General features: G+C 41.2%; 1 protein-coding gene across 1 annotated transcript in view; it reads left to right on the top strand.

Annotated features, from left to right (window-relative positions):
• The window catches only part of LAMA4 (laminin subunit alpha 4), a 183,786-nt gene that overhangs the window by 158,118 nt on the left and 1,156 nt on the right, over positions 1-24,512 (top strand). The window contains exons 26-37 of the mRNA XM_090038231.1: positions 649-787; positions 1,774-1,911; positions 2,374-2,507; positions 4,807-4,971; positions 8,056-8,209; positions 9,375-9,568; positions 11,649-11,838; positions 12,486-12,638; positions 15,686-15,845; positions 16,165-16,295; positions 19,051-19,144; positions 20,695-20,814. Of these exons, the coding sequence (XP_089894357.1) occupies positions 649-787; positions 1,774-1,911; positions 2,374-2,507; positions 4,807-4,971; positions 8,056-8,209; positions 9,375-9,568; positions 11,649-11,838; positions 12,486-12,638; positions 15,686-15,845; positions 16,165-16,295; positions 19,051-19,144; positions 20,695-20,814 (1,772 nt within the window). The remainder of the gene's footprint in view (positions 1-648; positions 788-1,773; positions 1,912-2,373; positions 2,508-4,806; positions 4,972-8,055; positions 8,210-9,374; positions 9,569-11,648; positions 11,839-12,485; positions 12,639-15,685; positions 15,846-16,164; positions 16,296-19,050; positions 19,145-20,694; positions 20,815-24,512) is intronic.

The raw sequence follows: 24,512 nt of genomic DNA, 5'->3' as shown, positions 1-24,512 counted from the left end.
CCTGCAAAAGGAAATCCTCATTTTCCTGCAGGAAACAGAAAACCTGGATCCCTGGTGATAAATAATGAATTCACTGATGTTGACACAAGTACAGTATGGTAAAGAGTAGTATAATAAACAAAAAAAACCTTGCAAAGTATACAAGTGCAGTCAGTACATATGATTGTGACAGAAATCTCAACCTGACATGAACAGAATTACTGAAAGCCATATTCTGGTTACATGTACAGTACTTCAATTCCATTCTGAGATGCCTGAATGTTATCTCTTATGAAGTAAGATGCTGACTATGGAAAAGAGAATGGAAATAGACAATGAGGTAGTTTATTGGAGGACAACTTAAATATAACTTTAATTATATAACTTGTTCAAAACAAATACAAAAATCACACCATGCCCTTTAATTACAGTTATTTTAACATTCTCATGGTTTCTCTGCATGATTTCTTCTCAGTTCTCACAAGCGTTTATCAGAATTGATGCACCTTAGCTTTTCAGGATATAAAATGTAGGTAAAAAGTCACTTTACATAAAAGAGATGGAAACTGAGTACCACTGGGGTAAGGGAATTTTAGCACATTTTTTCTAAATACCTTGTGCCGCAGGAAAAAAAACCCACTGAGTTAAGGGTTTGACTTTGTTTTCCAGCCATGTTAGCTCACATCTGACAGTAAATACTGGTTTTAAAGGCTGCATGAAAGGTTTCCAGTTTCAAAAGAAAGATTTCAACTTGTTAGAGGAGCCTGGAACCCTGGGAATCAGCTACGGCTGCCCAGAAGAATCACTGGTAAGTTCAACATCATGCATAAGACTACAACTAATGTTTTTATTCTGAATTTGACTTAACATGCTTTATAAACTAGGTAGGGTAGGGTTATAATTCAGAGAGACCTCAACAATTGGAGGATTGGACCAAAAGAAATCTCATTAGGTTCAATAAGGAGAAGTCCAAAGTCCTGCACTTAGGATGAAATAATCCCATGCACCAGTACAGGCTGGGGACTGACTGGCTAAGCAGCAGCTCTGCAGAAATGGACTTAGGGGTTACGGTGAACAGTAAGATGAATATGAGTCAGTGTGCCCTTGTTGCAAAGAAGGCAAACAGCATACTGGGCTGCATTAGTAGGAGCATTGCCAGCAGACCAAGGGGAGTGATTGTTCCCCTCCATTTGGCACTGGTGAGGCCACATCTGGAGTACCGTGTCCAGTTTTGGTCCCCCCACTACAGAAAAAAAGGGGACAAAGCAGAGGGAAACAAAAATGTTGAGGGGGCTGGGGCACATGACTTCTGAGGAGAGGCTGAGGGAATTGGTCTATAGAAGAGAAGACTGTATTTAGTCCACAGAAGGGAAGACTGAGTGGGTTTTGAATATCAACCTGCAACTACCTGAAGGAGGGTTACAAAGAAGATGCATCTAAACTGTTCTCAGAGGTGGCAGATGACAGGACAAGAAGCAATGGTCTCAAGCTGCAGCAAAGGAAGTTTAGGTTAGATATTAGGAAAAACATTCTCATTAGGAGGGTAGTAAAACACTGGAACAGGTTACCCAGAGAGGCTGTGGAGTCTCCATCCTTGGAGAACTGACCCAACAGAGTCTAAAGGAAAATATACTATATATCTTTTTATTACTAACTTTATTGTATTGCTAGAAATGGCACATTGTGTGTATTGTACAGTATAATAGGACATTTTATAGTATTGCATTAGTACTGAAAAGTATTTTAAAAACACTATCTACAACCCACTTGTGACTTCATTTACTTGACATGCAGATGTCCCGCAAAGCATATTTCAATGGAGAGAGCTTCATTGCATCCAGCCAAAAAGGATCTCCCTTTGATGATTTTGAAGGAGGATTCAATTTCCGAACCTTGCAGCCTAATGGATTGCTATTCTATTATACTGAAGGAGTGAGTATAGTTTTCCTTGGTGTTTTCTAACTTATCCACATTTGCCATCTAAACTTGGAAACATGGCATGTAAATATGTTGAGTTAACCAAAACAGACAGCCTAAAGTATCAGAAAGTGTCAGTTCTGTAAGGAACCCTACTGTAAAGAAGTGCTGTAAAGTACTATAAAAGAAGAACACAAAATCACAAATGGAATGCAAGCATTGCTGGACTGATGGAGATTGGGCCCTAAATGGGAAATAATGGAGTAACTATTTAATGAGTGGCCTAAATATCAGATGCAAAGAAACCATTTCTCTTCTAACTGGCACACTTTGCCCCTGCAAAAACATCTAGGGGAACAGCAATAATATATATGTGACAAGCAAAAGGAAAAATAAATATTATGGGAAACTTCACAGAACTTTGAAGCTTACTGCAATGTGCTTGTCTTTGAAACATTTTTTTTTTGTGTGTTTCAGTCAGATGTATTTTCCATCTCTATGGATAAAGGTGCTGTAGTTTTAAATACAAAGGGAATCAAAGTTCAGTCAAAAGATAGCAATTACAATGATGGTAAAACTCATTTTATCATTACTTCTGCCTCACCAGAAAGGTAAGGCTACTCAGCATGTTTTAATTCACCACCACCACCACTACTGATATATAATGTTTATACAGTGCAAGTTGTCTATTAATGTTTTTGTAAAGCAGATTTCAAAGCCACTATTTTAGAATGTTTTTCCATACTACTTCTTGCAAGGGATAAACAATTAAAAAATACAAACCTCAAATCTATATGGTTGTAGTCTACTCTGCTTGACCGCAATATGCAATTATTTTAATAAAACTTTGTCAGGGGAGAGGAGGGGTACTATTTTAAGCTTGTGAAGATTATTTTTTTTTCTCATGGAAAAACACTGATAACTAAAAGCTGCAAATTGGCAAATGATTAATTCTTCAGAAGAATTGACTGCTTGCTTTGTTAAAACACCCCAAAAATCTTAAATTAACTGAGTCATCTTTGCTTAGAAATGTAATTCTGGATATACATGGTAAAAATACCATGTCCATAATACCTTTATTGTTGCCTGGCTGCAAAAATTTTAGATTCAAGATGGCAGGGAACAAACCCCCACTTGTAAAACCTGAAATATTTGTTTCATTTAAACCTGTTCACTTCATCACCATGCTCAATTTAAAAAAAAACCCTTATAATTCAAGACCAGGTTTTCAAAGTCTTCCTTACAGTCACTTGCCTATGCAGAGAAAACCTATTCTTGCTCATTTTTCAGACTCACATGGAGGTTTGCATGTGTGACCTGTCATTTACAATAATGTTAAAGACATATTTTTCAAAATGTTGCACATATATAGGGGTGGACAAAATATGGCTTGTGAGCTGGATCTGGCTCGCCGACTGTTTGTATCCAGCCTGCAGGTGGGCAGCTTCAAAATCATGGGATCAAGGCTGTGAGGACCCAGTGGCTTTAGCTGTTGGGTCGTGCCAGGCACATCCCAGACCCTTCCATAACTTACACGAGCTCCTGCCCTGTGCACCAGAAGCACACACCAACACATTAGCTGCAGTCCCAAACAGCCACCCCAATCCGCACTGGGAACTTGCCAGCAATGTCCACAGCTGCCAGCATCCACAGCTGATGCCAGTGCCCCTCTGGTACTCCTTTCAGCATGCAGGGCAGGAGCTGGTATAAACAGTGCAAGGGGCAAGGACATTGTGGTGATGTAGCTGTGGGGATGGTTAGGGCAGGAAGGGCGGGGGAGAGAGAGAGAGAGAGATGTCAGGGTGTGTTGTACCTGTGGATATAGTCTGGGCTAGGACCCAGGGCACAACGATGATCCATTCCCCACATGCACTACCCTGACACAGGAGCGTAGGGGCAACGGATCATGGCTCTGCTTCATGCTTGGCCGGGACGGGGCCAGGGCTGGTATCTGGGGGAGGGACATCCGGAACAGGTGGGGTTGGGGCTGGAATCATGGGGCCCCGGCCCCGTGCTGTCACTGCCCTATGATTCCAGCCCCAGCCCTGCCTGCCCATCCTGCTCCCAGATGCCATTTCCTCAGATCCCATCCCTGGCCCCATCCCAGCTGAGAGTGTAGTCATGATCTGCTGCCCACACACCCCTGTGATGGGTACTGGTTCTGAGGGTAGAGGCATGCAGGGACCAGATTACAGCTCTGCCCCAGGCCCTGGCTCCATGCCATCACAGGTCCATAAACCCAGGGTCTCCATGGTGACTGGCTGGGACCCACCCAGGCAGGGCACAGAGCCAGGCAGACAGGATGGGGCTGCTTAGGGAGTTTTGGTGAGCTGCTGCACAAGGGTGTGGACAGTGTTGACTCAGTCTGCAACAGCTCACTAAAATTCCCTATGTGTCCTGTGGCCCAAATAATTGCCCATCCCTGATACATACAGGGGCACATTTTGATGCATTAGTCCTGAAATAATAATGATGATTATTGGGAGGCTTTGTTTTTGATTTTAGGTTTTATCACAAAGGATCAGAATCTAGAAACACCTAATCTAATATTTTGTTGTAATTGACCAATATTTACTGTTTTCAGATGTAGGCAATATGACATTAGTAGGGTGGGACCCTTTCTGCCTTGTGTTGCAATCTTCATGTGTTAAATTGCACTTTCCTTGTAGTCTCAGTTATCATAAAATTTCATAAACATCTCTAGTGCTGTGGGCCATTGAACCTGAGCTACCATCATAGCCAATTGTTTGCTGCACAGCTGGAAACAAAAGGGATCCTTTGTGATAATACTGCTATTCACTGAATCATCTCCTGATCTCTGAATTATGCAACATATATGCAAACTGGAACACTATCTGAATAGACTGCTCCAAAAAAATCAGTTGTTAAAAGGATATTTACTCTTTGCAGATACGAGCTGATTGTAGATAACAAAAATTACAGCAAAAAGAATCCAACTAAAGACAAATCAGGGCCAAAGCCTGAAAGTGCTAAGAAATTCTATTTTGGTGGCTCTCCCCTCAGTACTCAATATGCCAATTTCACCGGATGCATAAGCAATGCCTACTTCACTAGGTATGTAACATCCTCACAAGTATACTTCCAAAAATCTATGTCTGATGGCACAGAGTATAATACTAAAGAGAACTAATTATTTTCAGAGTAAAAATATTTTTTCTTATTTTCCCAGTATGTGCAAACTTCTGTTTCTCTTATTTACCATCAAATCTGCCAGAACTGCCCTGCTAGGTCAAGAAACTGTTAAACTGGAAATAACTGCTGATGTAAATCAGCTTTTAGTATTGCACCTGCTATTTCCTCTGGTGCAAGATGTCATTTGTATAGCTGTTAATTTACATTTTTATTATGTAATTTCCCGGATTGCCTCTGAAATAAAAGGATGATGCATTGCAGGGTCCTCTTGAGTTGTAAGCTCAATCTTAGAAAAACCATCAGGTTTTGCTCTATTTTGCAAACTGTTTCTATATAGTTTTTTCCAAAGGAATGTAGGGCAGAAAACTGAAGCCAGTTTTGTGTGTACAGAACAGTACAATGCAGACAGAAACTGTGCAAGATATACAGTGTCTCACCAGTATTTTATCCTAGAAGGACCATCTGTAAGGGTGAACAGATATTTCATATTTTGTTGCTTGCTGAGAAAAGTACCGCCAGATGGGAAATTGCTTTATTATGTAGGCACCTGCCCCCTAATAACTATAATTAATATGTACTCAGATTTATTTTTCCAAAATAAATTTATCCAAAAAGTTTTATCCAAACCAGTAGTAGTATAGCACATTGGGGTCCCAGGGATGGCCATGACATCTCCTTGGTGTCTCCACAACTGGTACCCGCTCCACCCCTAGGGTGTCTTCCTATGTCACCCAGCATGGCTTCATGGTATAACAGTTATAATGGGGAGGCTGCCCATGGGCCTTTGCGTGGCCCCGGTTCAGCTGAACCCTTGCTAGGGTTCCCTGGCACCCTACTGGTCCATACTATTCCCCAGGCCCCTCGCTGGACCTCTCTGGTCCCAGGCACCTTGCTGAGCTGCTCAGGCCCTGTAGGGCACCCAAAGCCTTAGAGGCTAATTTCTTGGCTCCAGATCCTGCCCTACACCATGCCCCAAGCCTCACGGGTGTTATTATACCATTGTTCTCTTGTTGACACTTCAACCTCCTAGGCCTCCACCCCTTCACTCTCGCTAGGCCTTCTAGCCTGGGCCCACTATGTTGGACCTGGCCTTGACAAACTAGCTCCGATTTGTCCCTTCCGGTCACCAGACCCCTGGCCCTTGTCTGCCAGGCCTCATGCCCCTGTGTGGCTGCACCCCTCCTCAGGCACCAAGCTCCTGGGCCCTGCCTGGCCCTGTAAGCCTTACACTATACCCACTCTGGGTCAGTAGTCACTTGGGCTTTGAGCATGCCCTTGGCAGGGTTCAAGGCGATTGCATGCCTCTCAGGCAATAGTAGGACCTCCATAAATCACCCTTATAGTCCCAACCCAAACCACCAGTCTAAATATAACATAACATAAGCCTCGGGGTTATAACATAACCAGCAACAATGGAAGCAGCCCTCTACCCCTTTAAGAGGGCAAGCCTCCTTCACCCCTCATGCTCACCTACTTCCCAACCTGGGTTCCTTGTGAGCTTCCCAAGCCACACTGTTCCTGCAGGCTAGTGTTGCTAGGTGTACAATAATTATGGTATTTGTACAATAATTTCAACCATTGCACAATATACAATCAATAATAGTAAAAGTGTTCAAAACGTACAATAATTTTTGAGGCAACTAACTGATGTAGTCTATACAAAACCTAAGTCACTCTCAAGGTGTCTTAACCAACTTTTGCGTCTGCTGTCAGCACTTTCTTACGACTGCTTGCCTTGAAACAAAGCAATGCTTTAACTTTGATAACCCAGTTCTCACTCACTCACTGGCGAGTTACAGTGAGCAATATGAAGTAAATAAGAAGAGGACTTATTTGCATATTTTTTTCAGGTACAGTATTTTTTCAGCAAATACAATAATTTTGAGCTTCCATTATGATCATTTTGTATTCAAGACCTGGCAATGCTGCTGCCAGCAGAAAAGCAGTCAGTCCAGTGTCCCTGGGTAGCTCTCTGAGGCAGGAGCTCCTAACCCTGCAGCTGGCAGGGCTAGACTGGCTTGCCAGCCTAAGCCCCAGGTTTATATCCTCCCAGGGCCCTGCCCCATTCCAGTCAGCAGGCTACCTGCAGGTGCCGACTAATTGCCTCATTTACCCCATTGCCCTGGCAACTGGCAGCTGCTGTACCCTGCCTAGCCTGCAGTGCTCCCTGGCTGGGTTGCTTTGACCTTAAAGAAACAAGGAGCCCCAGACTCTCTATTACAGATGGCTATTGGAAAACTGGAACCATGTAACAATTATAAGGCTCCTTGGGCACATCTGCACATTCATTTAATGCACCACAGTTACTGCGCATTAAGTTTAGCGCTTGTATAATCAAGTACTAAATCAATGCATAGTGCCGGAGCATGCCTCTTTAGTGACGTTACTGCGCAGTAGCCTAATAAAACTGAGCACTAGCATATTAGCACTGTTTGTGCTGTGATGTGCTACTGCACAGTATTATAAGGGTACTGTGCAGTTAGCATCTCATGTAGACACACCTCTTGAATAATAATAGCAAGCCAAATTTTGTCTTGCCCAGCACTACCCGTACCACAGGTTGTAGCAAGAGCAGGTTCCACACAATACGTGAACTGGTGGGCAGGGAGTGGGTAGGACATTTCACAGTCTCAGTGAGGAAGTGTTAGGAGCAGAATAGATATAGGCTATGGTAGATTGGTTTCCCAATAAAGATAGATAAATATGCTTCTGAGGCAGCACTGTTATATGCTCGCCCTTACTCAAGGAAAAAAAATAAGGTATTTGCAACCTCACACAGATTTGTTTTCAAGGAATTTAAGTCACAAAGTCTTTTAAAATATCAGTTTAAATATAATTGAAAGATCTGTATTTTTCACAATGATACTAAATGAAAAAACAGCTATATATTTGGCATTAACTTACTATGGATGTTTTAATCATGTTTTAGTTCTACTATGTAAAAAAAGTTATGCTCACAACATTTCTGATAACTATTCATAACACCTTCTCCTCTTTGAAACACAGGCTGGATCAAGAAGTTGAAGTCGAAGATTTCCAGCGGTACCCAGAGAAAGTCCAGGCTTCCTTTTATGGATGCCCTGTTGAATCCCCTCCTGTTGCTCTTCTCCATAAGAAAGGAAAGAATTCATCGAAAGCCAAAGGAAGTCGTAATAAAAAGGTTAGTTAGCACCAAATTACTTGTGACTACTCTGATACCAGCTTCCATTTGGCCAAAGTCCACAGTGTATCATGATCCTAAATTTGCCAGATGGTTGTGGTTCCAAAAGAGGTCATTTGAAAAGCAACAGAGGATGGGACTTGATCCCTCTGAATATGCCTTAACTCCAAACAGATGCTCTGCCTTTGCCCAGTGATTTGTCTGGAGAAAAGGAGATATAAAAGCTGTACTAAAAGTCAGGGAGTATTGTAGCAGTTGCAGAAAAAGAATGTAGTAGTTCATTGAATCCCAGTACCAGGAAGGACATGATATAATTTCCCCAACATAAAATTTTCAGATACAAAATTATTTTACACTTGATATCTTAGCAAAAATATCTACTGTAAGTCTTCTACTGGTAGAGAGCTACAGACCAACATTAACCTAATCCCATCTTCAGCTGCATTAACCTCAGCTTTCCTGCTTTCATTCGAGGGGTTGGACCAAATGAACTCTGAGGTCTTTTCCAACTCAGTGATTCTGTGATTCAAAGAACACCCACACCTTTCTGTTGTGCCTTAATTTTTGAGGTGTCCTAGCAAGTGTGAGGGAATGGGCGTTCTCATGTTTTCTCTGAAGTTTGAAGATGCTGCTTATTTCTGCTTTCAGCTTCTTCTATGCAGTTTCATTAAGTACAGTCAGCTTTATACTATATTATGTATATCATCATTATTATTATGAATATGCATGTCTGCACAGCACATATATTATTATGTATACTAATTAGTAATATTGCTGTTATTTACTGTAAGAGTAAATAACAGTAAAATGTCGTCCCACTATATTAACACTGAACTGAACCATAATAAAGCTTACATCATTTAAAGGAAAGAAAAACTCAAAGCCTGGGCTTACATAGGCAGTTACATAAGAATTGTCATGGGATGTTATTATTTGCCTCTATCTGTCCTTCTTCTGTGTCAATGCTACATATGAAAGAAGACGCTCATTATGACAGAACTATTTTATTTAGGGACATATATCACTTAGATTTGGAACGACTCCAGGTATTTTTATAAACATTTCATTAAAATATTCCCCACTGGCTAGATAAACAATATTGTTACTGCTAATCATATCCACATCCACTTGGAAACTCACTAATCAAGAGTTTTTCTGTATAAAGGTGGGAGGAGATAAAGACAGAATCTCACAGGTTTTAACTGACTTCAAAAAATCAGACCAAGAAATCGGTGCACAAAGAGACCCTCACTGCCACTTGTCCAAGAATCCCAAGGCAATTGACCATGCCTATCAATTTGGAGGAATAGCAAATAGCCGGCAGGAGTTTGACTACCTACCAAAGGACTTCAGTGAAAGGTAAGATAATAGACAGCAACCCTAGAAATGAAAAACAGCTCACAGTCCAGGAAAAACAGCAATGGAAACAAAAACCTGGAACTAATAAAATGTATTTCTGTCATTACTTGGATTATATTCTGTAGCCCTTTCATGAGTCCTTCATCTGTTTTGTCTCTTGATATATCTTGTTTCCCTGTCTATTCATTTGGCGTCTAAGCCATTCTGGTTGCTCGTACAATATAAAACAGTACATTCTAAAACTTTGTAGCAAGCAATCTTCATCCCTTTTATATCACAAGGCTGTAAGATTTGGGCTAAATTCTGCAGTTTCATTTAATCCTAACTATTATGCCTGTTCACGTCAATAGGTGCTTAGACTCAGTAAAAAATGTGGGACCTGATCCAATATTAATATTACAATATCATATTGTGACATAAAGGTCTTCATTCAAAAGTATGTTATGCAGGCTATATCATACCACCAGTCTCCACCCACAAACAGTAATGATTTCAGAGAAAGAGGCATGGCCTTAAGTGAACATATGTGTATAGGAATCACTATACCATCTACTGAAGTTTAGTCTAGTCACATCTCATGTAGGTTATAGCAGGTTTTATAAAGCTATGCAGTGAATTAAAACATCAAGCTATAGACACTGTGTCCAATTCAAAAAGCAAGGGAAAAGTAAGTGAAAAGGCCTGGGTAGCAAAGGTTTTTAGACTTTACACATTCACAAAAAGTTCCATATGGTATTTTATGACTATAAATGGTCAGGATCTTGGCTTAATTTTTATACATAAGACAGAAAATTCAACACAATGCTATGTAGCAGCAATAGTAGGGTAGTGTCTCAGAGGCAGATTGCCATATATTGACTTGCAAACAATAGGACTATTACATTTGATTTAATTCAATTCATTGTTTTCCAAATATCTATTTCAAGTCTGATGTTGAAATTAAATGTAATGCATATGAAAAAGAGGGATCATAAACCCAAAGTGTAGCAGAAACATTCATCCCTAATAGCTGCTTTTTGTTTTAATGGCCATGAATGCTATTGTGTCATAATGTTATTGTTTATTTTAAAATAGCTATGACTTCTGACATTTTTAAGTCTTTCTGGGTTATTAGGTGTATTTTTTGTAAAAGCAGGTCAGCAAAAGTAACTGAGAACCTTAAGAGTTGTCAAGCTAAACCTTGGATTAGATGAGAAGCTATTAGAAAGCAGGAACTCAGCAATGACATTCTGCAACACTAACAATCAGGCCAGTAAACTCTCATACCTCCACTACACTAAAAGGAGAGTTTAACATTGCCCCAACATTTTTCATATCTCCACTACTATTAGCAATATTGGGAGGCCAAGGGCACGTAACATTGTAATCACCATCCCAATTAGATCTTCGGCTTTGATGTGCTTTTGTGTGCAAGAAATGAATATATATTAACTCTGATCGATCTGTATGGAATGATCTATATCAGTGGTGCCCAACCTATTCAGCCCAAGACCAGATGAGAAGCATAGGGCCAGTCCGCAGGCCAGATTCTACATGCAGTTTGGTCTTTGGCCCGAATCCAGTGTGGGATCAGTCTAGGATGTGATCCAGCACACCAGCCCAGTCACGTTCACCAGATCCAGCTCTAGAGTGACCCCACATGTCCAATCTGGCTATGGAGCAACCCTGAGTGCCAGCATGGTCTGGGCTTTGTTCATCTCCTACTTGTACCATCCAGCCAACAGGACTCGCCACAGTTCTGGAAACTTGGTGATCGGGAAGCAGCAGAAGTGTTAATTAATGCTTCCACTGTTACCCTGCCACTAAACTTCCAGGTCTGTGAGGAGCCCCTTCTGACAGATAACACAGCCTCACAGATTTTGATTTGGTTTTCAAAAGAATTTAATCTGGTTAGTACCTGCTCTGGCTTCTAGTCAAAACCAGATGGAACAAACATCAAAAATATAATTTCTATAAGTAAGGAAAATATCCCCTAGCACAAAAAGATAAATCTTGATTTTCCCTCTCTGCACAGTGACAATATCCATTACGAATTGACAAATATCTATCCTGATAGTAACATGACATTTTTATTTGACAGATCTCAGTTCTCCATTAGTCTGAAAACTCACTCATCCCATGGAATGATCTTTTATGTCTCTGATCAAGAAGAAAAGAACTTCATGACCCTTTTTGTTGCCCATGGACGGCTCATTTTTATGTTTAATGTTGGTCACCAGAAGATAAGGATGAAAAGTCAAGAAAAGTACAATGATGGGCTTTGGCACAATGTAAGTCAAAGAAATGGTTGTTAGTATGACATATGCTTTAGAAACTATAGTTATAAAAGTGATGATCTAACAATTCATTTTCAGCAAAAGATTAATCTATATACATACCTATGTGCTGAGAAATTTCTGCTAACATTTTAAAATCTACTATAAATCTTTTTTTCTCTCTCTCTGCTCTCTCTCTCTGAAAACACTGCTAAGTCATTAACTGGGAATAAGGTGGTTAGCTGCCAAATCACTTATAGTCATCCAGATATTTACCACAACAACAGCTGCATGGAAGAAGTAGAGATGAGCAGATTTGAAAAGTCAAGTATTGACCAAACCAAGCAAAAAACAAGCGAAGTTTGGTTAGGCTTAGAGCTGGAGGGGAGGGCTGTGGAGAACTAGAGCAAGTAAAAGGAAGAAAAGAGTTGGAAGACAGGTAAGAAAGAAAATTAACAGTACGTAAAACAACTAGTTCGCAACTTCTTGCAAAGTAAGAATTAGATAACCTTCTTTTCTAACATTGTGCCAGTATCTCAGGTTGTAGAGTTTTCTACAACTATTATCTTCTTCTGCTGTATAAATGGTGTTTCCTCAACAGTTTGATTATCCTTTGGTTAAACAATTAACATGATTTTAATAGGAATTTTTCTCCTGCTTAGGTGATATTTATTCGGGGAAAAAATATTGGTCGTTTGATAATTGATGGCCTTCGAGTATTGGAAGAAAATGTTTCTACTGATAAAACTTGGCAAGTCAGTGAGCCACTCTACATAGGGGGTGTGGCTCCAGGAAAAGCTGTGAAAAATATCCAGGTAAAGTAGACATGCACTATTTAAGAAGATATATGTAATTAAAATGTTGACTATACAGATAAACAGAGGCAAAAGCATATTGTGGCATTGATCCTCAGGCATTGTTGAGGAGCACACAGGGTACATTAGGAGTTGGTTGTGAAAACTGGGTGTAAGACACATTTGTTCTGTGATGCTGGTGAGTGGGGCTTGACATCCTAGCAATGCTGAGGACACCAAGGTGTCATTATGACAGCAAAAAGTATCTGAGGAGGAGAGACATGCCCCCTGGTCAGACTGAGGGGAAAGGATGTTAAAGAGGCTATCCCATTAGCTATGCATCACTGGAAGATCCTCCTTCAAGGGAATGATTCTTACTTGAATAATTAGATTGGCATTAGTGCTGATTTGGAATTAAGAGTGCCTCACAAGGGTTCTGTTGGTGTTCTATATTCATCCTAATCTAAGGATTAGGGGAATTTTCCCCATCTAAAAATCACATCACATACTAGTATTAATAGTAGAATTACATTTAAGATGTAATTCTATCATTAATCGTATTTAATGATAGAATTACAATATATTTCAACAACTACTATTTTAACAAGGGGCTCCTACAAAACTATTCCTATTTACCAGCAATAAAATTGGGTACAGTAGCAGAGAAGTTATGGTGTTTGTCTACAACTCCAGTCTTGTAAATTTGAGCCCCAGTCCAGAACTGTGCCCAAGGTTGCCTCTTCTCGATCCACCTGTAAATGTATATCTGATTATACAGGCAGAATAGTCAAAGGCACCCAGACTAGACACTAGCCACATTGTTGCCTTGTGTACTACTGTCTACTGAAATTGATATATTTTAATCAGGATAGTCCTATGAGCTGCTACTTCTGGGCAGATCTTTGACCTTTATTGTGATAAAATCCAGAAACAATGTAAAGATTATAAGTTTTTCCAGAGAAGATGGATGAAAGACTTGAGAAGCTATTTATCTGTTTTGCTGTCAATTCAAATGTGCTACTTCATACAAATAAAAAGGAAGAAAAAATGCAAAGGGGCAAAAACTACACAAAATTTACTTCTGGCTTGAATAACATGATCCTGAAGAACATGCTGAGTACATAGCACTACAGTTCAGTACCAACTTATACAATTTGAAATAGAAATGGAAATAAACTACCCTTTTAAAATATCTTTCTTTGAGAAATTTTGGGAAATAAAGAATCCCAGGAATAAGTAATCTTTGGCTAGAACACTCTCATAGTTTGGAAAAACTATTTAAATTCCACCAGAAACATGGACCTTACGTCATCCTATACAGCAATGAAACAACATGGGATTTTTTAACACCCTTAAAACTTCTCTCAAGAGGGGAGACTTTATCATCTATTTTGTCTCTTCTAATGCGATCTCTAGGGAAAGTGTTACCGTAGTATCTGAGAATCTCCTGAATACTCCAAAAACAGATATAACAATAACAGTGGACCCTCTACTTTCTCCTTTCTCTGGTTGAACTGCAATAGCTTGCTTCTGAGAAAGGTTTTAGAGATGGGGGATGGATTATATATGCATACACTGTGTGCATCAACATGTGCTATTAAGATGACTCAATAAACTCTGGTGGTTATGCTGGAGTCAGCTGCTCCTAGGCACAGCATCTTCATGTGTCCCTGGGACTGCAGCAATTTGAGCTGGGGCAGAGCAGCCCCAGGCCAGCAGGGGGCACAGGAGGCCAGCCCTGGGCTCCAGGTGGCAGTGCTGGGTGGCAGAGGGTCTGGCCAGAGCCAGGAATCTGGTCCGCAGCTGACTAGGCTAGCCAGGCCCAATTTGCGCCCAGTGGTTACCATCTACATGTTCATTTGATTGCACGTAATGACTCTGCTGTAATATAGTACTGTCCCCAACTTTACTGTCCTACAGTGTTGTTAATTAGTTTACTGCCCCCTGATAGCAGCACATGTGCAGATGGTAATGATGTACTGCATAATTAATTAGTCAACCCCACAGTAAAGCCCATGTATAGATGCACCCACTGATTCAAACATTAATAAGAGAAAACCAAAACACGGAAATGAATATTATTGACTCTCTTGGCGTCATGCTGATAAGATATAAATTCCGAAATGTGCGCATCAATTGTGCAGGTTTTAAGCAGATGCTGGTTTTCATTAGTGTTGTCTCAGGTTCTTGAGAGGTTTGAATTAGACCAAGATTTTGCCTTGCAAATGAAAGTTACGTTATTATTCGGCCTGTGCGAAGCGGCTAATATCTGCTTCGGCTTCGGACTCAGCCAATTTGGAGAACTGTGATTCGATTTGGTGATTCAAATCACTTTCCCGAATCGATTCAGCTGAATCTCTGAATAACCCAGGCTGGGCTCATCTCCGGCCTGCTCTCCCAGCCCCAGCAATGGCTGCCCCGCCCACCCCAGCTCCCGGCACTTGGGGAAAAAAAGCCCCGACTCAGCAGGTACTGCCAGGCGGGGGGCAATTCCTGCTGCCATCCCCACTGCCCCATATAGATTTGGAGAGCTTTGAATCAATAAAAACCTTTTTAATTGGTCCCCTGGTTCGATTTGGATTCAGAGATTCAGCCACCAAATCAGGCTGAATCTCCTTCAAATTGAATCACCACCCAAAGCTTCGCACAGCCCTAATTATTTTGTATGTTGAAGTGGGGTGACATAGCAAAAACTGAAGCAACGAGGATTCCCTTTAGGGAGTCTTTGGTTATATGAGACAAAGTGGAAGCTCCACAACCCACGGTAAGTGGGAGTGTTTCTGGTGTGTCTGGAGAACTGCTTCTGTGCTCTGGCTTTTTTTTGCTTCCTCTTGAATCTAGCCAAAGATGTGGGGCATGAGAAATGAGGTCACAGTTGCCCAAGAGTTTACCTGAGATTTTTTTGAACTAGAGGGTGAACAGGGCCCAGAAAAAGAGAAGCAAAAAAGGTAAACCCCCTTGCCCATGGTGTCCTGATTCTTTTCCTATGGGGAGATAAGGGGAGGAAAAAACACTTGCATGCCTTCCATAGGCATTTTACTTAATAATCTCACTCTTTCTTTTCTCAGATTAACTCCGTCTACAGCTTTAGTGGTTGTCTCAGCAATTTACAGCTCAACGGCAAATCAGTCACTTCTCCTTCGCAGACGTTCAGTGTAACACCTTGCTTTGAAGGCCCATCAGAAACAGGAACATACTTTTCATCAGAAGGAGGATATGTAGTTCTCGGTAACATGCCATTTAATGAATATATCCCATAATAAGACTTGCATATTTATTCTAAGGCATGGTAGACTTGCATATTTATTCTAAGGCCCTCCATTGGGCTGGAAATGCCCAACCCCCTTATGTAATATAATTTTTTTGTTTCCTGCTTTTCAATTTACTGTCACAAACATATTTTCAAAACTAATATATTTTTAAAAACAAAGTAAAAACAAGAGGTCACTTTTAGAAGCATATAGTCTGCAAAGGTCCATACCCATCATTAACGTAGGGATGGAAATAACATACCCCACAGATGAATAAGATATTTTTCTTCCCACAGATGAATCCTTCAGTTTAGGCCTGAAATTTGAAGTTGTTTTTGAAGCACGTCCTAGAAGCAGCTCAGGAATCCTGATGCATGGACACAGTGTGAATGGCGAGTACTTAAACATGCACATGGAAAATGGACAGGTAAAAAAAAAAAATGGTCACTTTCCCTTCTTTGGTATGACTAGGTCCATCTGCAGCCTGCTTGGATTCTGTACTAAATAAACTTTTCCTCTGATACAGTCACTATTACTTGAACCTTATTTTTCTCCTCTATATGTTAACCCACTAAACAAGTAGCTAAGCATAACCCAGATACTTCTTTTAACATACATATCAACTGCTGCAATCAAGTCACTTTCATTGGTTTCAACAATAAATATTTAATATACAAATGAAAGGAAAGAAGAACATTGACACATTGGTGTTGTTCTTTCATCTATACATTAAAAATGCGTAAGTTACAGGGTAAGGGGACCTGATTTCATTTTCCTGTTAGCAAACAATTTTTTTATTTACTTCATGTTCAAAGAAATATACGAGCTTGTGCTGTTGTTTTGGCAGGTATCTAAAGGGGTTCCACGTGCTTGTTGGGCTGATAATCAAAGCTCTCTGTCTTTTGTAAGACTAAAATACAGCAACGAAGTTAATTGTTTGAACAGTTCTTGCCATAATTTGTGTTACAGTAGCACTTAAGTCAGTGATTCGCAAACTTTTTTGGCTCAAGGCACTCCTTCATAGTTTTTTGAATTTTGCAGTACCCTGGTTGAGAACCACTGCTGTACTCTTTTAGCTTGCCTCAGCGGTTCTCAACCAGGGCGCTGTCGCCAACATGGCTCGGTAAAACTGCCCTACATGCCTTGTGGAGTTAGACCACCAAGTGGCTGTGGCAGAAATAAGCATTAGGGTTATGTGGTAACATAATGCATGAAGAACTACCTGCTCCTGCTGCAACCCTTCTGGGCTGACTCCATATGCAAGCCCAGAAACAGAGGCACATGGTGGAATTCCACTGCCACCAAGTAGAAGTGTCCTGAACACATCTGTTTCCAGAAGAAGCATGAAGAACTGGACCAAGTAGTGCTGTAGCAAAAGCAGGCACTCCTGCCTGTATTAGGTTTATCAGATAATCCTAATGCAGGCAGGAATGCTCACTCCTGCTGCAGCTGCTTCTGGATCTGCCTCCACACAAATGGGTACGGGGCAGTTTCACCTGGCTGCAGAGAGCATGGAAACGGCACTTGTGCTGCAGCACCCCCAAAAGGGTCTCACAACACCTCAGAGTGCCACAGCATCTTGACTGAGAAACACTCACCTAAAGACACCAATCAAAACACAGCTCCCATTGTGGGAGGTCCTGGACGTACACATACGAGAAAATAGCCCCACCTCAAAAAGTTTGCAATCTAAGTAGACAGAGCAGGCAAAGACTTGGAGAAAGGCAGAATCATTTCCCCCACTTTGTAGATGGAACTAGGCACAGACAGAGATGCTTAGAACTGTAACAAGTTTTCCTCTTTTGAATTAACAGGGGAAAGCTTATGGCAGCTGCTTGCAATGCAATTCTTTGTGCTAACTAGTGATTCCCATAAACTGTTTAAGTGTGGGCAGGAAGAGGATGGGAACTATCTCAAATTTATTTTTTGGTGGTCTAGAGAGAAAAATAAACACTCTTCCTAACCATCATTGATGTTACAACAGAAATCCTGTAGAACAAAATTTGAGTAGCTGCCTTGCATCGTTTTCAGGGGACAATCTATGAACATTCATAGAATTATAGAAAAATAGGACTGGAAGGGACTTCAGGAAGTCATCTAGTCCAATCCCCTGCTCAAGATAGGATCATCCCTGCTTAAATCAGGTTTGTCTGACCTAATCTTAACGATTTCCAAGGATAAATATACTGCAACCTCTTTAGATAACCTGTTGCACTGCTTACAGAGGTCAGTTCTTGGACCTTTGCACAGCCAACTTAAATGGGCAGTCCTCACAAGGAATCTTGCACTCCACAATAAGACACAACTGTTCCGAGACTATTGTTGAAGCCTCAGAGAGGGAGGATGCTGTTGTGAATAAAGGATTTAAGAGAACTGTTTGCAGTTCCTGAGTCTGCCACAGGTTTCCCATGTGATCTTGGGCAACTAACTTAATCTCTGTGCCTTGATTCTACATCTGTATACTAATTCCCTACCCAGTCAACCATTGTTTGCCTCATCTGTTTATACTGCAATGTCTTCAAGACAGAGACTGTCTCTTATGAAGTGTCTACCAAGACAGGACTTGAATGTCATTTGAGGCCTCTAAGCACTAATGTAATACAGAAATCAAGAGGACAGCAATTCTAAAGTATTTGGAAGCAATTAATTGAGCTGTGGCCACATCTACACAAGATGCTGACTGCATAGCAGCTCATTACTACTGTACAGTACTTCTTACTACTGCACAGTAACACCACGTGGCACAAAGCATGACACAATACTACTGCACAGTAGTGACAACCTAGTGTGCACTAGTAATGAGCTACTGCATAATCATCATGACCAAAAGCCATTCAGGGCTGCTACTGCACAGTAACTCCAGTTACTGCACAGTCAATTAGTACATGTGTATGCAACTAACAACTGCTCAGTCAATGTAGACAGGACCTGTGTTTACTTTTAACCAAGGATAAAAAAAACCATGTTCCTATGTTCAAATCAGAAACATCCCAAAAGCTACTGAAATGAGAAACTTAAAACTTGGTTTAGTTTGAAGAATTCATTGAACATGATTACTAAGAAAAGTGGCTAAAGTTCTAAAAGTTTAAAGTAGGAACCTTGCATTAGTGGAAAAAAAGGAACAGAAAAGCAAAAGTTGGTTGGAAAAGATTTAGCAGTGTAATTGCATTGTTTTCTCACAGGTAATAGTGAAACTGAATAATGGAGTCAGGGACTTTTCAACTTCAGTTACACCAAAACAGAGTCTCTGTGATGGCAAATGGCACAGAATGGCAGGTGAGTAAAATCTGATTTTACCCATAATGATAGTGGAGCTTCGTTCTCCCTTTATCCCATCTCTCCACTTGGGCAAAGGTAGTGGAAGCAAGGGCATGCCATATCTATCACTTCTCACTGTTTTTCTCACTATTATTCTCACTTCTCACTGTTGTTTAAACAGTCCCTGAATCAAACCTATTTGAAAGAAGCAAATCTTGGTTCTCCCCCAAGCACTGTAGTGCTTCTGAGGCTTTCACACTGCAAGCAAAAGTAGGACACGTCTTACGAGAAGGTCAGAGACAATCTAGTAGCCCATGCTATACAGCAGACTTGTTCCCTACCCTCTGCTGGCCTATGGACAACAGTTCAAACAAGTAACATGCTGTGAGCAACCTCCCACTTTGCTCTTTCTGTCAACACGAACTGTAGTGATAATGGCCTCGGTTTTGACTTTCAATTTCCTGCAGTCACAAGCAACATGGAGATTCTTGGCTATATGTTGCTGTGATCCAGAGATTGGGAACCAGTGAAATAGACATTTGTGCACATTGTTTGTTCTCAATTTGATTTATTTGGGGGGGGGGCTTTGTACCCCTTTTAAAGTTTGTTATGCAGCTGTGTATCCCTGTTATTCTGTTACATATATGAAAGGAACAGTTGATGTTACTGTAACCACAATGTGAGTTTGATAACCTAAAGCAGGGTTATCAAACTCATCCTGCTCTGTGGGCTGGACAAATTGCAGGCCACATTAGGCCCACAAAGTACCCCAATGTGCTGAATCCAGTGTGGTACCACATGTGGTACATGCCCTGGCGTAGCCATGCACGCTACCTGCAGTGCTTGCCCCAGACCAGCTCCATACACAGGGCTGGTCTACATCACCAATCCAGACCAAACCAGGATCCAGCAGGCAGGGTCAGTCTGGCACAAGCACCATATACAGCATGTACCCCAGAGTGGCAGCATGCACTGACTGCAGCATGCATTGGTTTTGGACCCACAGGGCACACAGCACATGGTGCTGATCCAGGTCGCGTGCTGCATGTGGCACCTGCATTAGACCAGGCCTGTGTGCTGAATCTGGCATGAGCAGCCATTCTGTAGGCCTGATCCAGACTGGCTCCAGATACAGCAGGAAGGACCAGTCCAATACAGGCACCACATGCAGTGCCCTAGACTGGACCCGTGCTGTGTTCAGCAGGTAGGGCCTGAGCCAGCACATGCTGCATGCCGTGCACCAATTGGAAACCCACAGGCACCACTGCAGGCTGGATGATAGGGCTCCATGGGCTGGATCTAGCCCTTGGGATGCATCTGTGACACCCCTGACCTAAAGGATATTGAAAAGGGGATTTTTTTCATTTTTTCTTTGTCCTTCATTTATATTTTCCTTTTCCCTTCTTCTATTTTCCTATTTCTTCCTCTGGCATACCTTCTAGAACTTTGCTGCATACTCCCGGGAGCACATGTGACCCAAGTTGAGACATACTGTTGTATATTGTACAAAGCATAAATGATACCGTTTATAATTAAAGTTCTTCATCCACTTGCCCTTTGCATTCCAGTGATTAGAGACTCTAACGTAGTGCAGTTAGATGTGGACTCTGAAGTAAACCATGTCGTGGGGCCACTAAATCCCAGAGCAATTGACCACAGGGAACCTGTGTTTATTGGAGGTGTGCCAGGTAAGATGTCAGCTTTCTTAAATCTTTGTTCCCAAGTTCATAGATTCATAGATTGTTAGGGGCTGGAAGGGACCCGTTCCAAGTGTTTTTAAAAAGAAACTTAGAAGTTTACTTTTCTTTGAAAGAGAGTGGGGAAAACGTACCATTCCTCTGTAACCTCTGTCTTCCTGATGTAGTCTGAAGTTTTGAAGGTCAAGTCAAGCTGCTAGAAATTTTTTGACTGAACAGAATTCCCTCAGAGAGGCTGTTTCAATGCAGTTGAAGCATTCTTGGCAGTGTGAGAGCCACCAATGCAGCCAGTTTGCTACCCCATGGACTTTTCACTTTAATTAAGAACTGAACTGTAAAGTTTTCCATGGGATTGAAAGCCCTACTGAGATATAGCTCTAGTCTTAAAATATAGTTGCTGCTAACCTGTTCCCCCACCTTCTCCAAGCCTGACTCAAGTACTAATTATGAATAATTATTAAAACATTTAAAAATCTGGCTCTATCAGTTTCTCATGTGCAAGTGTTGGTTAACATGACCTTGTGAGTCACAAAGCATCTATGTGATGGGGCTCAAAATTACTAAATTTACTCTTCCTATTCAACAGGCTGCTTCTCCACTGAAAGTTTCATATGCCAGCTATAACCAATAGGCCTGTGCAAAAGGGGAAGTGTTTGATGCGGATTCGGCCGATTCAGAGGACAGTGATCTGATTTGGAAATTCAGATCACTGTCCTGAATCAATTCGGCCAAATCAGCTTTGGAAGATTTGGCGCTGATTCAGAGAGATTCGGTGATCTGGCCATAGACTATAATGGGAAATTACTGAGATACCTATAACGTCATTTTCTGGCAGACTTGGATGAAAACAGCAGGGATGGTAGCCCCTTCTGAGGGCATGAAGCCTGCCAAGTTTCAAGGAGACAGATGCAGGAGTTTCTGGGAAACTGCACCTTAAACTCCTGAAAGCAAACTAATGTCACTTGTGCGTGTTACGGCAAATTTGGATGAAAACAGCAGGGATGATAGCCTGTAATAGGGGGCCTTCCCGGTGCTGGTTAGATTTCCACCTGCCCACCTGTTTCTAGGCCATGCGCCTGCCCCTCTTTTGCTCAGGCAGAAACAGCTTACAAAAGGCACAAAAAGGCTGAAGACACAGACTAATGTGCTGTTTCTACGTCCCTCCCCAAGAGCAGTGATTGGAATGGCACTCAGGGAAATATCAGAGTCACTAGCCAGCTACTGATGTCAGTCTTTCCCCCCCTACTCCCCCTCCCTCTTCTCAGTTTCTGTTCCCCTAAAACAGTGGTCTCCAAAGTGGAGTGCGCAAGACGATCCATTGGGGTGCAGAAAGAAAATATTAGAACTTCTATTTATATTTATATAAATATACATCTATTGGGGGGTGCGTGCTCAAAAATTTTTTACTGACAGGGATGCTTGATCAAAAAAGTTTGGAGACCACTGCCCTAAAAGGTTGCTTTCTGAATCTCCAAATCTTTTTCTGAATCTTTTCCAAATTGATTCGGAGGGTTTTTTTGTCTCCTGATTCAAGTCAGATTCGGTGATTCAGCTTCCAAATTGGTCTGAATCTTCTCCGAATTGAATCAGTGACCAAAGCTTCACACACCCCTAATAACCAACAGTATATGATTTGACTTTTAAATCACTTCCTATACAATCTTCATTTCTCATTGTTTTGGAGTGTTATTGCTATGTACCTTCAAACAATCAAAAATAACACTAACAATCCAATTCATAATATTGCTTATCTTGGATGAATAGCTCAAGAATGTGATGTTCTGTTCCATCCCATGCTACAAAGGGAAAAAAAATAGTCTTAAAGGGAACGATAGCATCTCTGTGCATAAGGCTGATCTTCCTCTGTTTCTAAATCAGGACGTTGTTAGAACTTCTGTATAATTACTGCAAAACCCTGTCCAAAGAGGGAATATAATGTGGTAACTGTGAATGTTGTTCTGTCCCATAATAACAGAACTTTATAATTCCACATTATTTACAGAATACTAGAGACATCACACATTGGCAACATATTGGAACTGGCATTATATTACGCACATTATATATTTATCTGGTATGCATGTAAGTGGAGTATATTGTATTCCTGGGACTTCAAACTCATCTGGTCCCGTGGGCTGAATGAGTGGCATGGTGCTGATCCATTGGCCAGATTGGGCCCATGGACCCTGTCCTGCTTCATGTCAGATCCAGTACCTGTGGCACATGCTCCAGGTGACTCAGGAACCACACTGCATGCAACACCCACCTTAAAAGAACCAAAGTGGGTACTATATGCAGCACCGTCCACATGCAGTGCAGTCCTGGAGCAGGCACCACATGCAACATGGGTCTTTGGCTGGCTGCAGAAAGCACCAAATTAAAGCTGCATCTGATGTCTGGCATATGGGGCCAGTCCACCACATGTCGCATGTGGTGTGTGGATCAGTTATGAGACCCAGGGACAGTCCCGAGGGCCAGATGACAGGGCTCTATGGGCTAGATCCAACGTGAAGCCCATATCTTTGACACCTGTGTTGCTATAATGAGACAACAAGCAAGACATGATGCTAACTTAAGTCATATAAATACAACATACAAGTAACTAAATATAACCTAGGAACATGGATATAGGCCACATCTACACAAGTGGCAGACTGCGCAGTTGTTACTCCACAATCATTTGGTACTTGCATAAGCTTATGATAGTACTAAATGACTGTGCAGTAACCAGTGTTACTGTGTAGTACCATCTCTGTAGTTTTCCCCCAAAACTACTGTGCAGTAGCAACAAGCAACAGAAATATCACCACATGGTTAGTGCCCAGCAATGCTACTGTGCAGTAACAACAAGCTGTGCAGTAGCAATGAGCTACAGTGCAGTAGCGTCTCATTTAGACGTGCCCATATACAAGTAAACATGCCGTATGTCAGAAGACATTACAAATGCACAGCCTGATATTCTTTTCACATGCTTTTGCGTATGCAAAAATACAAGAGAGCCTTCCCATTGGTTATAAGGTATCAAGAAGTTGAGTATAAGTGCAAATGATACGATACCATTTCTCATACCTACTCTAAATAACCTTTTTGGAAATTGGAAGTGCTTCACCCATTTTGAAAAACTTCAGAAGATAGGTCAGAGCTGAAATTGGTAGCAAATTATAAATAAAGGTTATTGTCTTCTAGAAAGAACAGAAAACAGATTCCAGATTTATATTCAGGGTAACAAAAGCAACTTGCTCTTACTTTGGAATTTCAAAAAGGGCAGTGCTCCAATGAATTACAAAGTCATCATGATATATTAGCTTTAGTCCTATTTCTTGGTTGTTCTACCTGCACCCAAATTGTAGGGTGCACACATTGACAAGTACTAAACTAGAAACCTTGGTTAAGTTGCTGGCACTGCCACTGGTCTGATGGGTGACACTGGGAGAGTCAGTTCACCTCTATTAGTTTCCCCAGCTATAAAACTGGGATAATGATACTGATCTCTTCTATGAAGTTACCCACTGTGATGAAAAACGCTGTATAAGAGCAAGGCATTTATTAATAATACTGCTTTACCGATTTTGTGTCGCCTCATCATCGGTTAGCTGCACAACAACTGAATTTGCTTTGGATGTAATTAAGAACAAAAGTTGGTCTCTTCAATTTTGCTAGAATAAGAGCTGGTCTTATTGAAAACCGTG

Source organism: Crocodylus siamensis, chromosome 1 (assembly GCF_052110815.1).
Source record: "Crocodylus siamensis isolate JL-2025a chromosome 1, ASM5211081v1, whole genome shotgun sequence".
In the NCBI taxonomy this organism is placed as follows: Eukaryota; Metazoa; Chordata; order Crocodylia; family Crocodylidae; genus Crocodylus; species Crocodylus siamensis.
The sequence above is the reverse complement of the archived record's forward strand: the minus strand, read 5'-3'. Positions and strand labels throughout refer to the sequence as shown.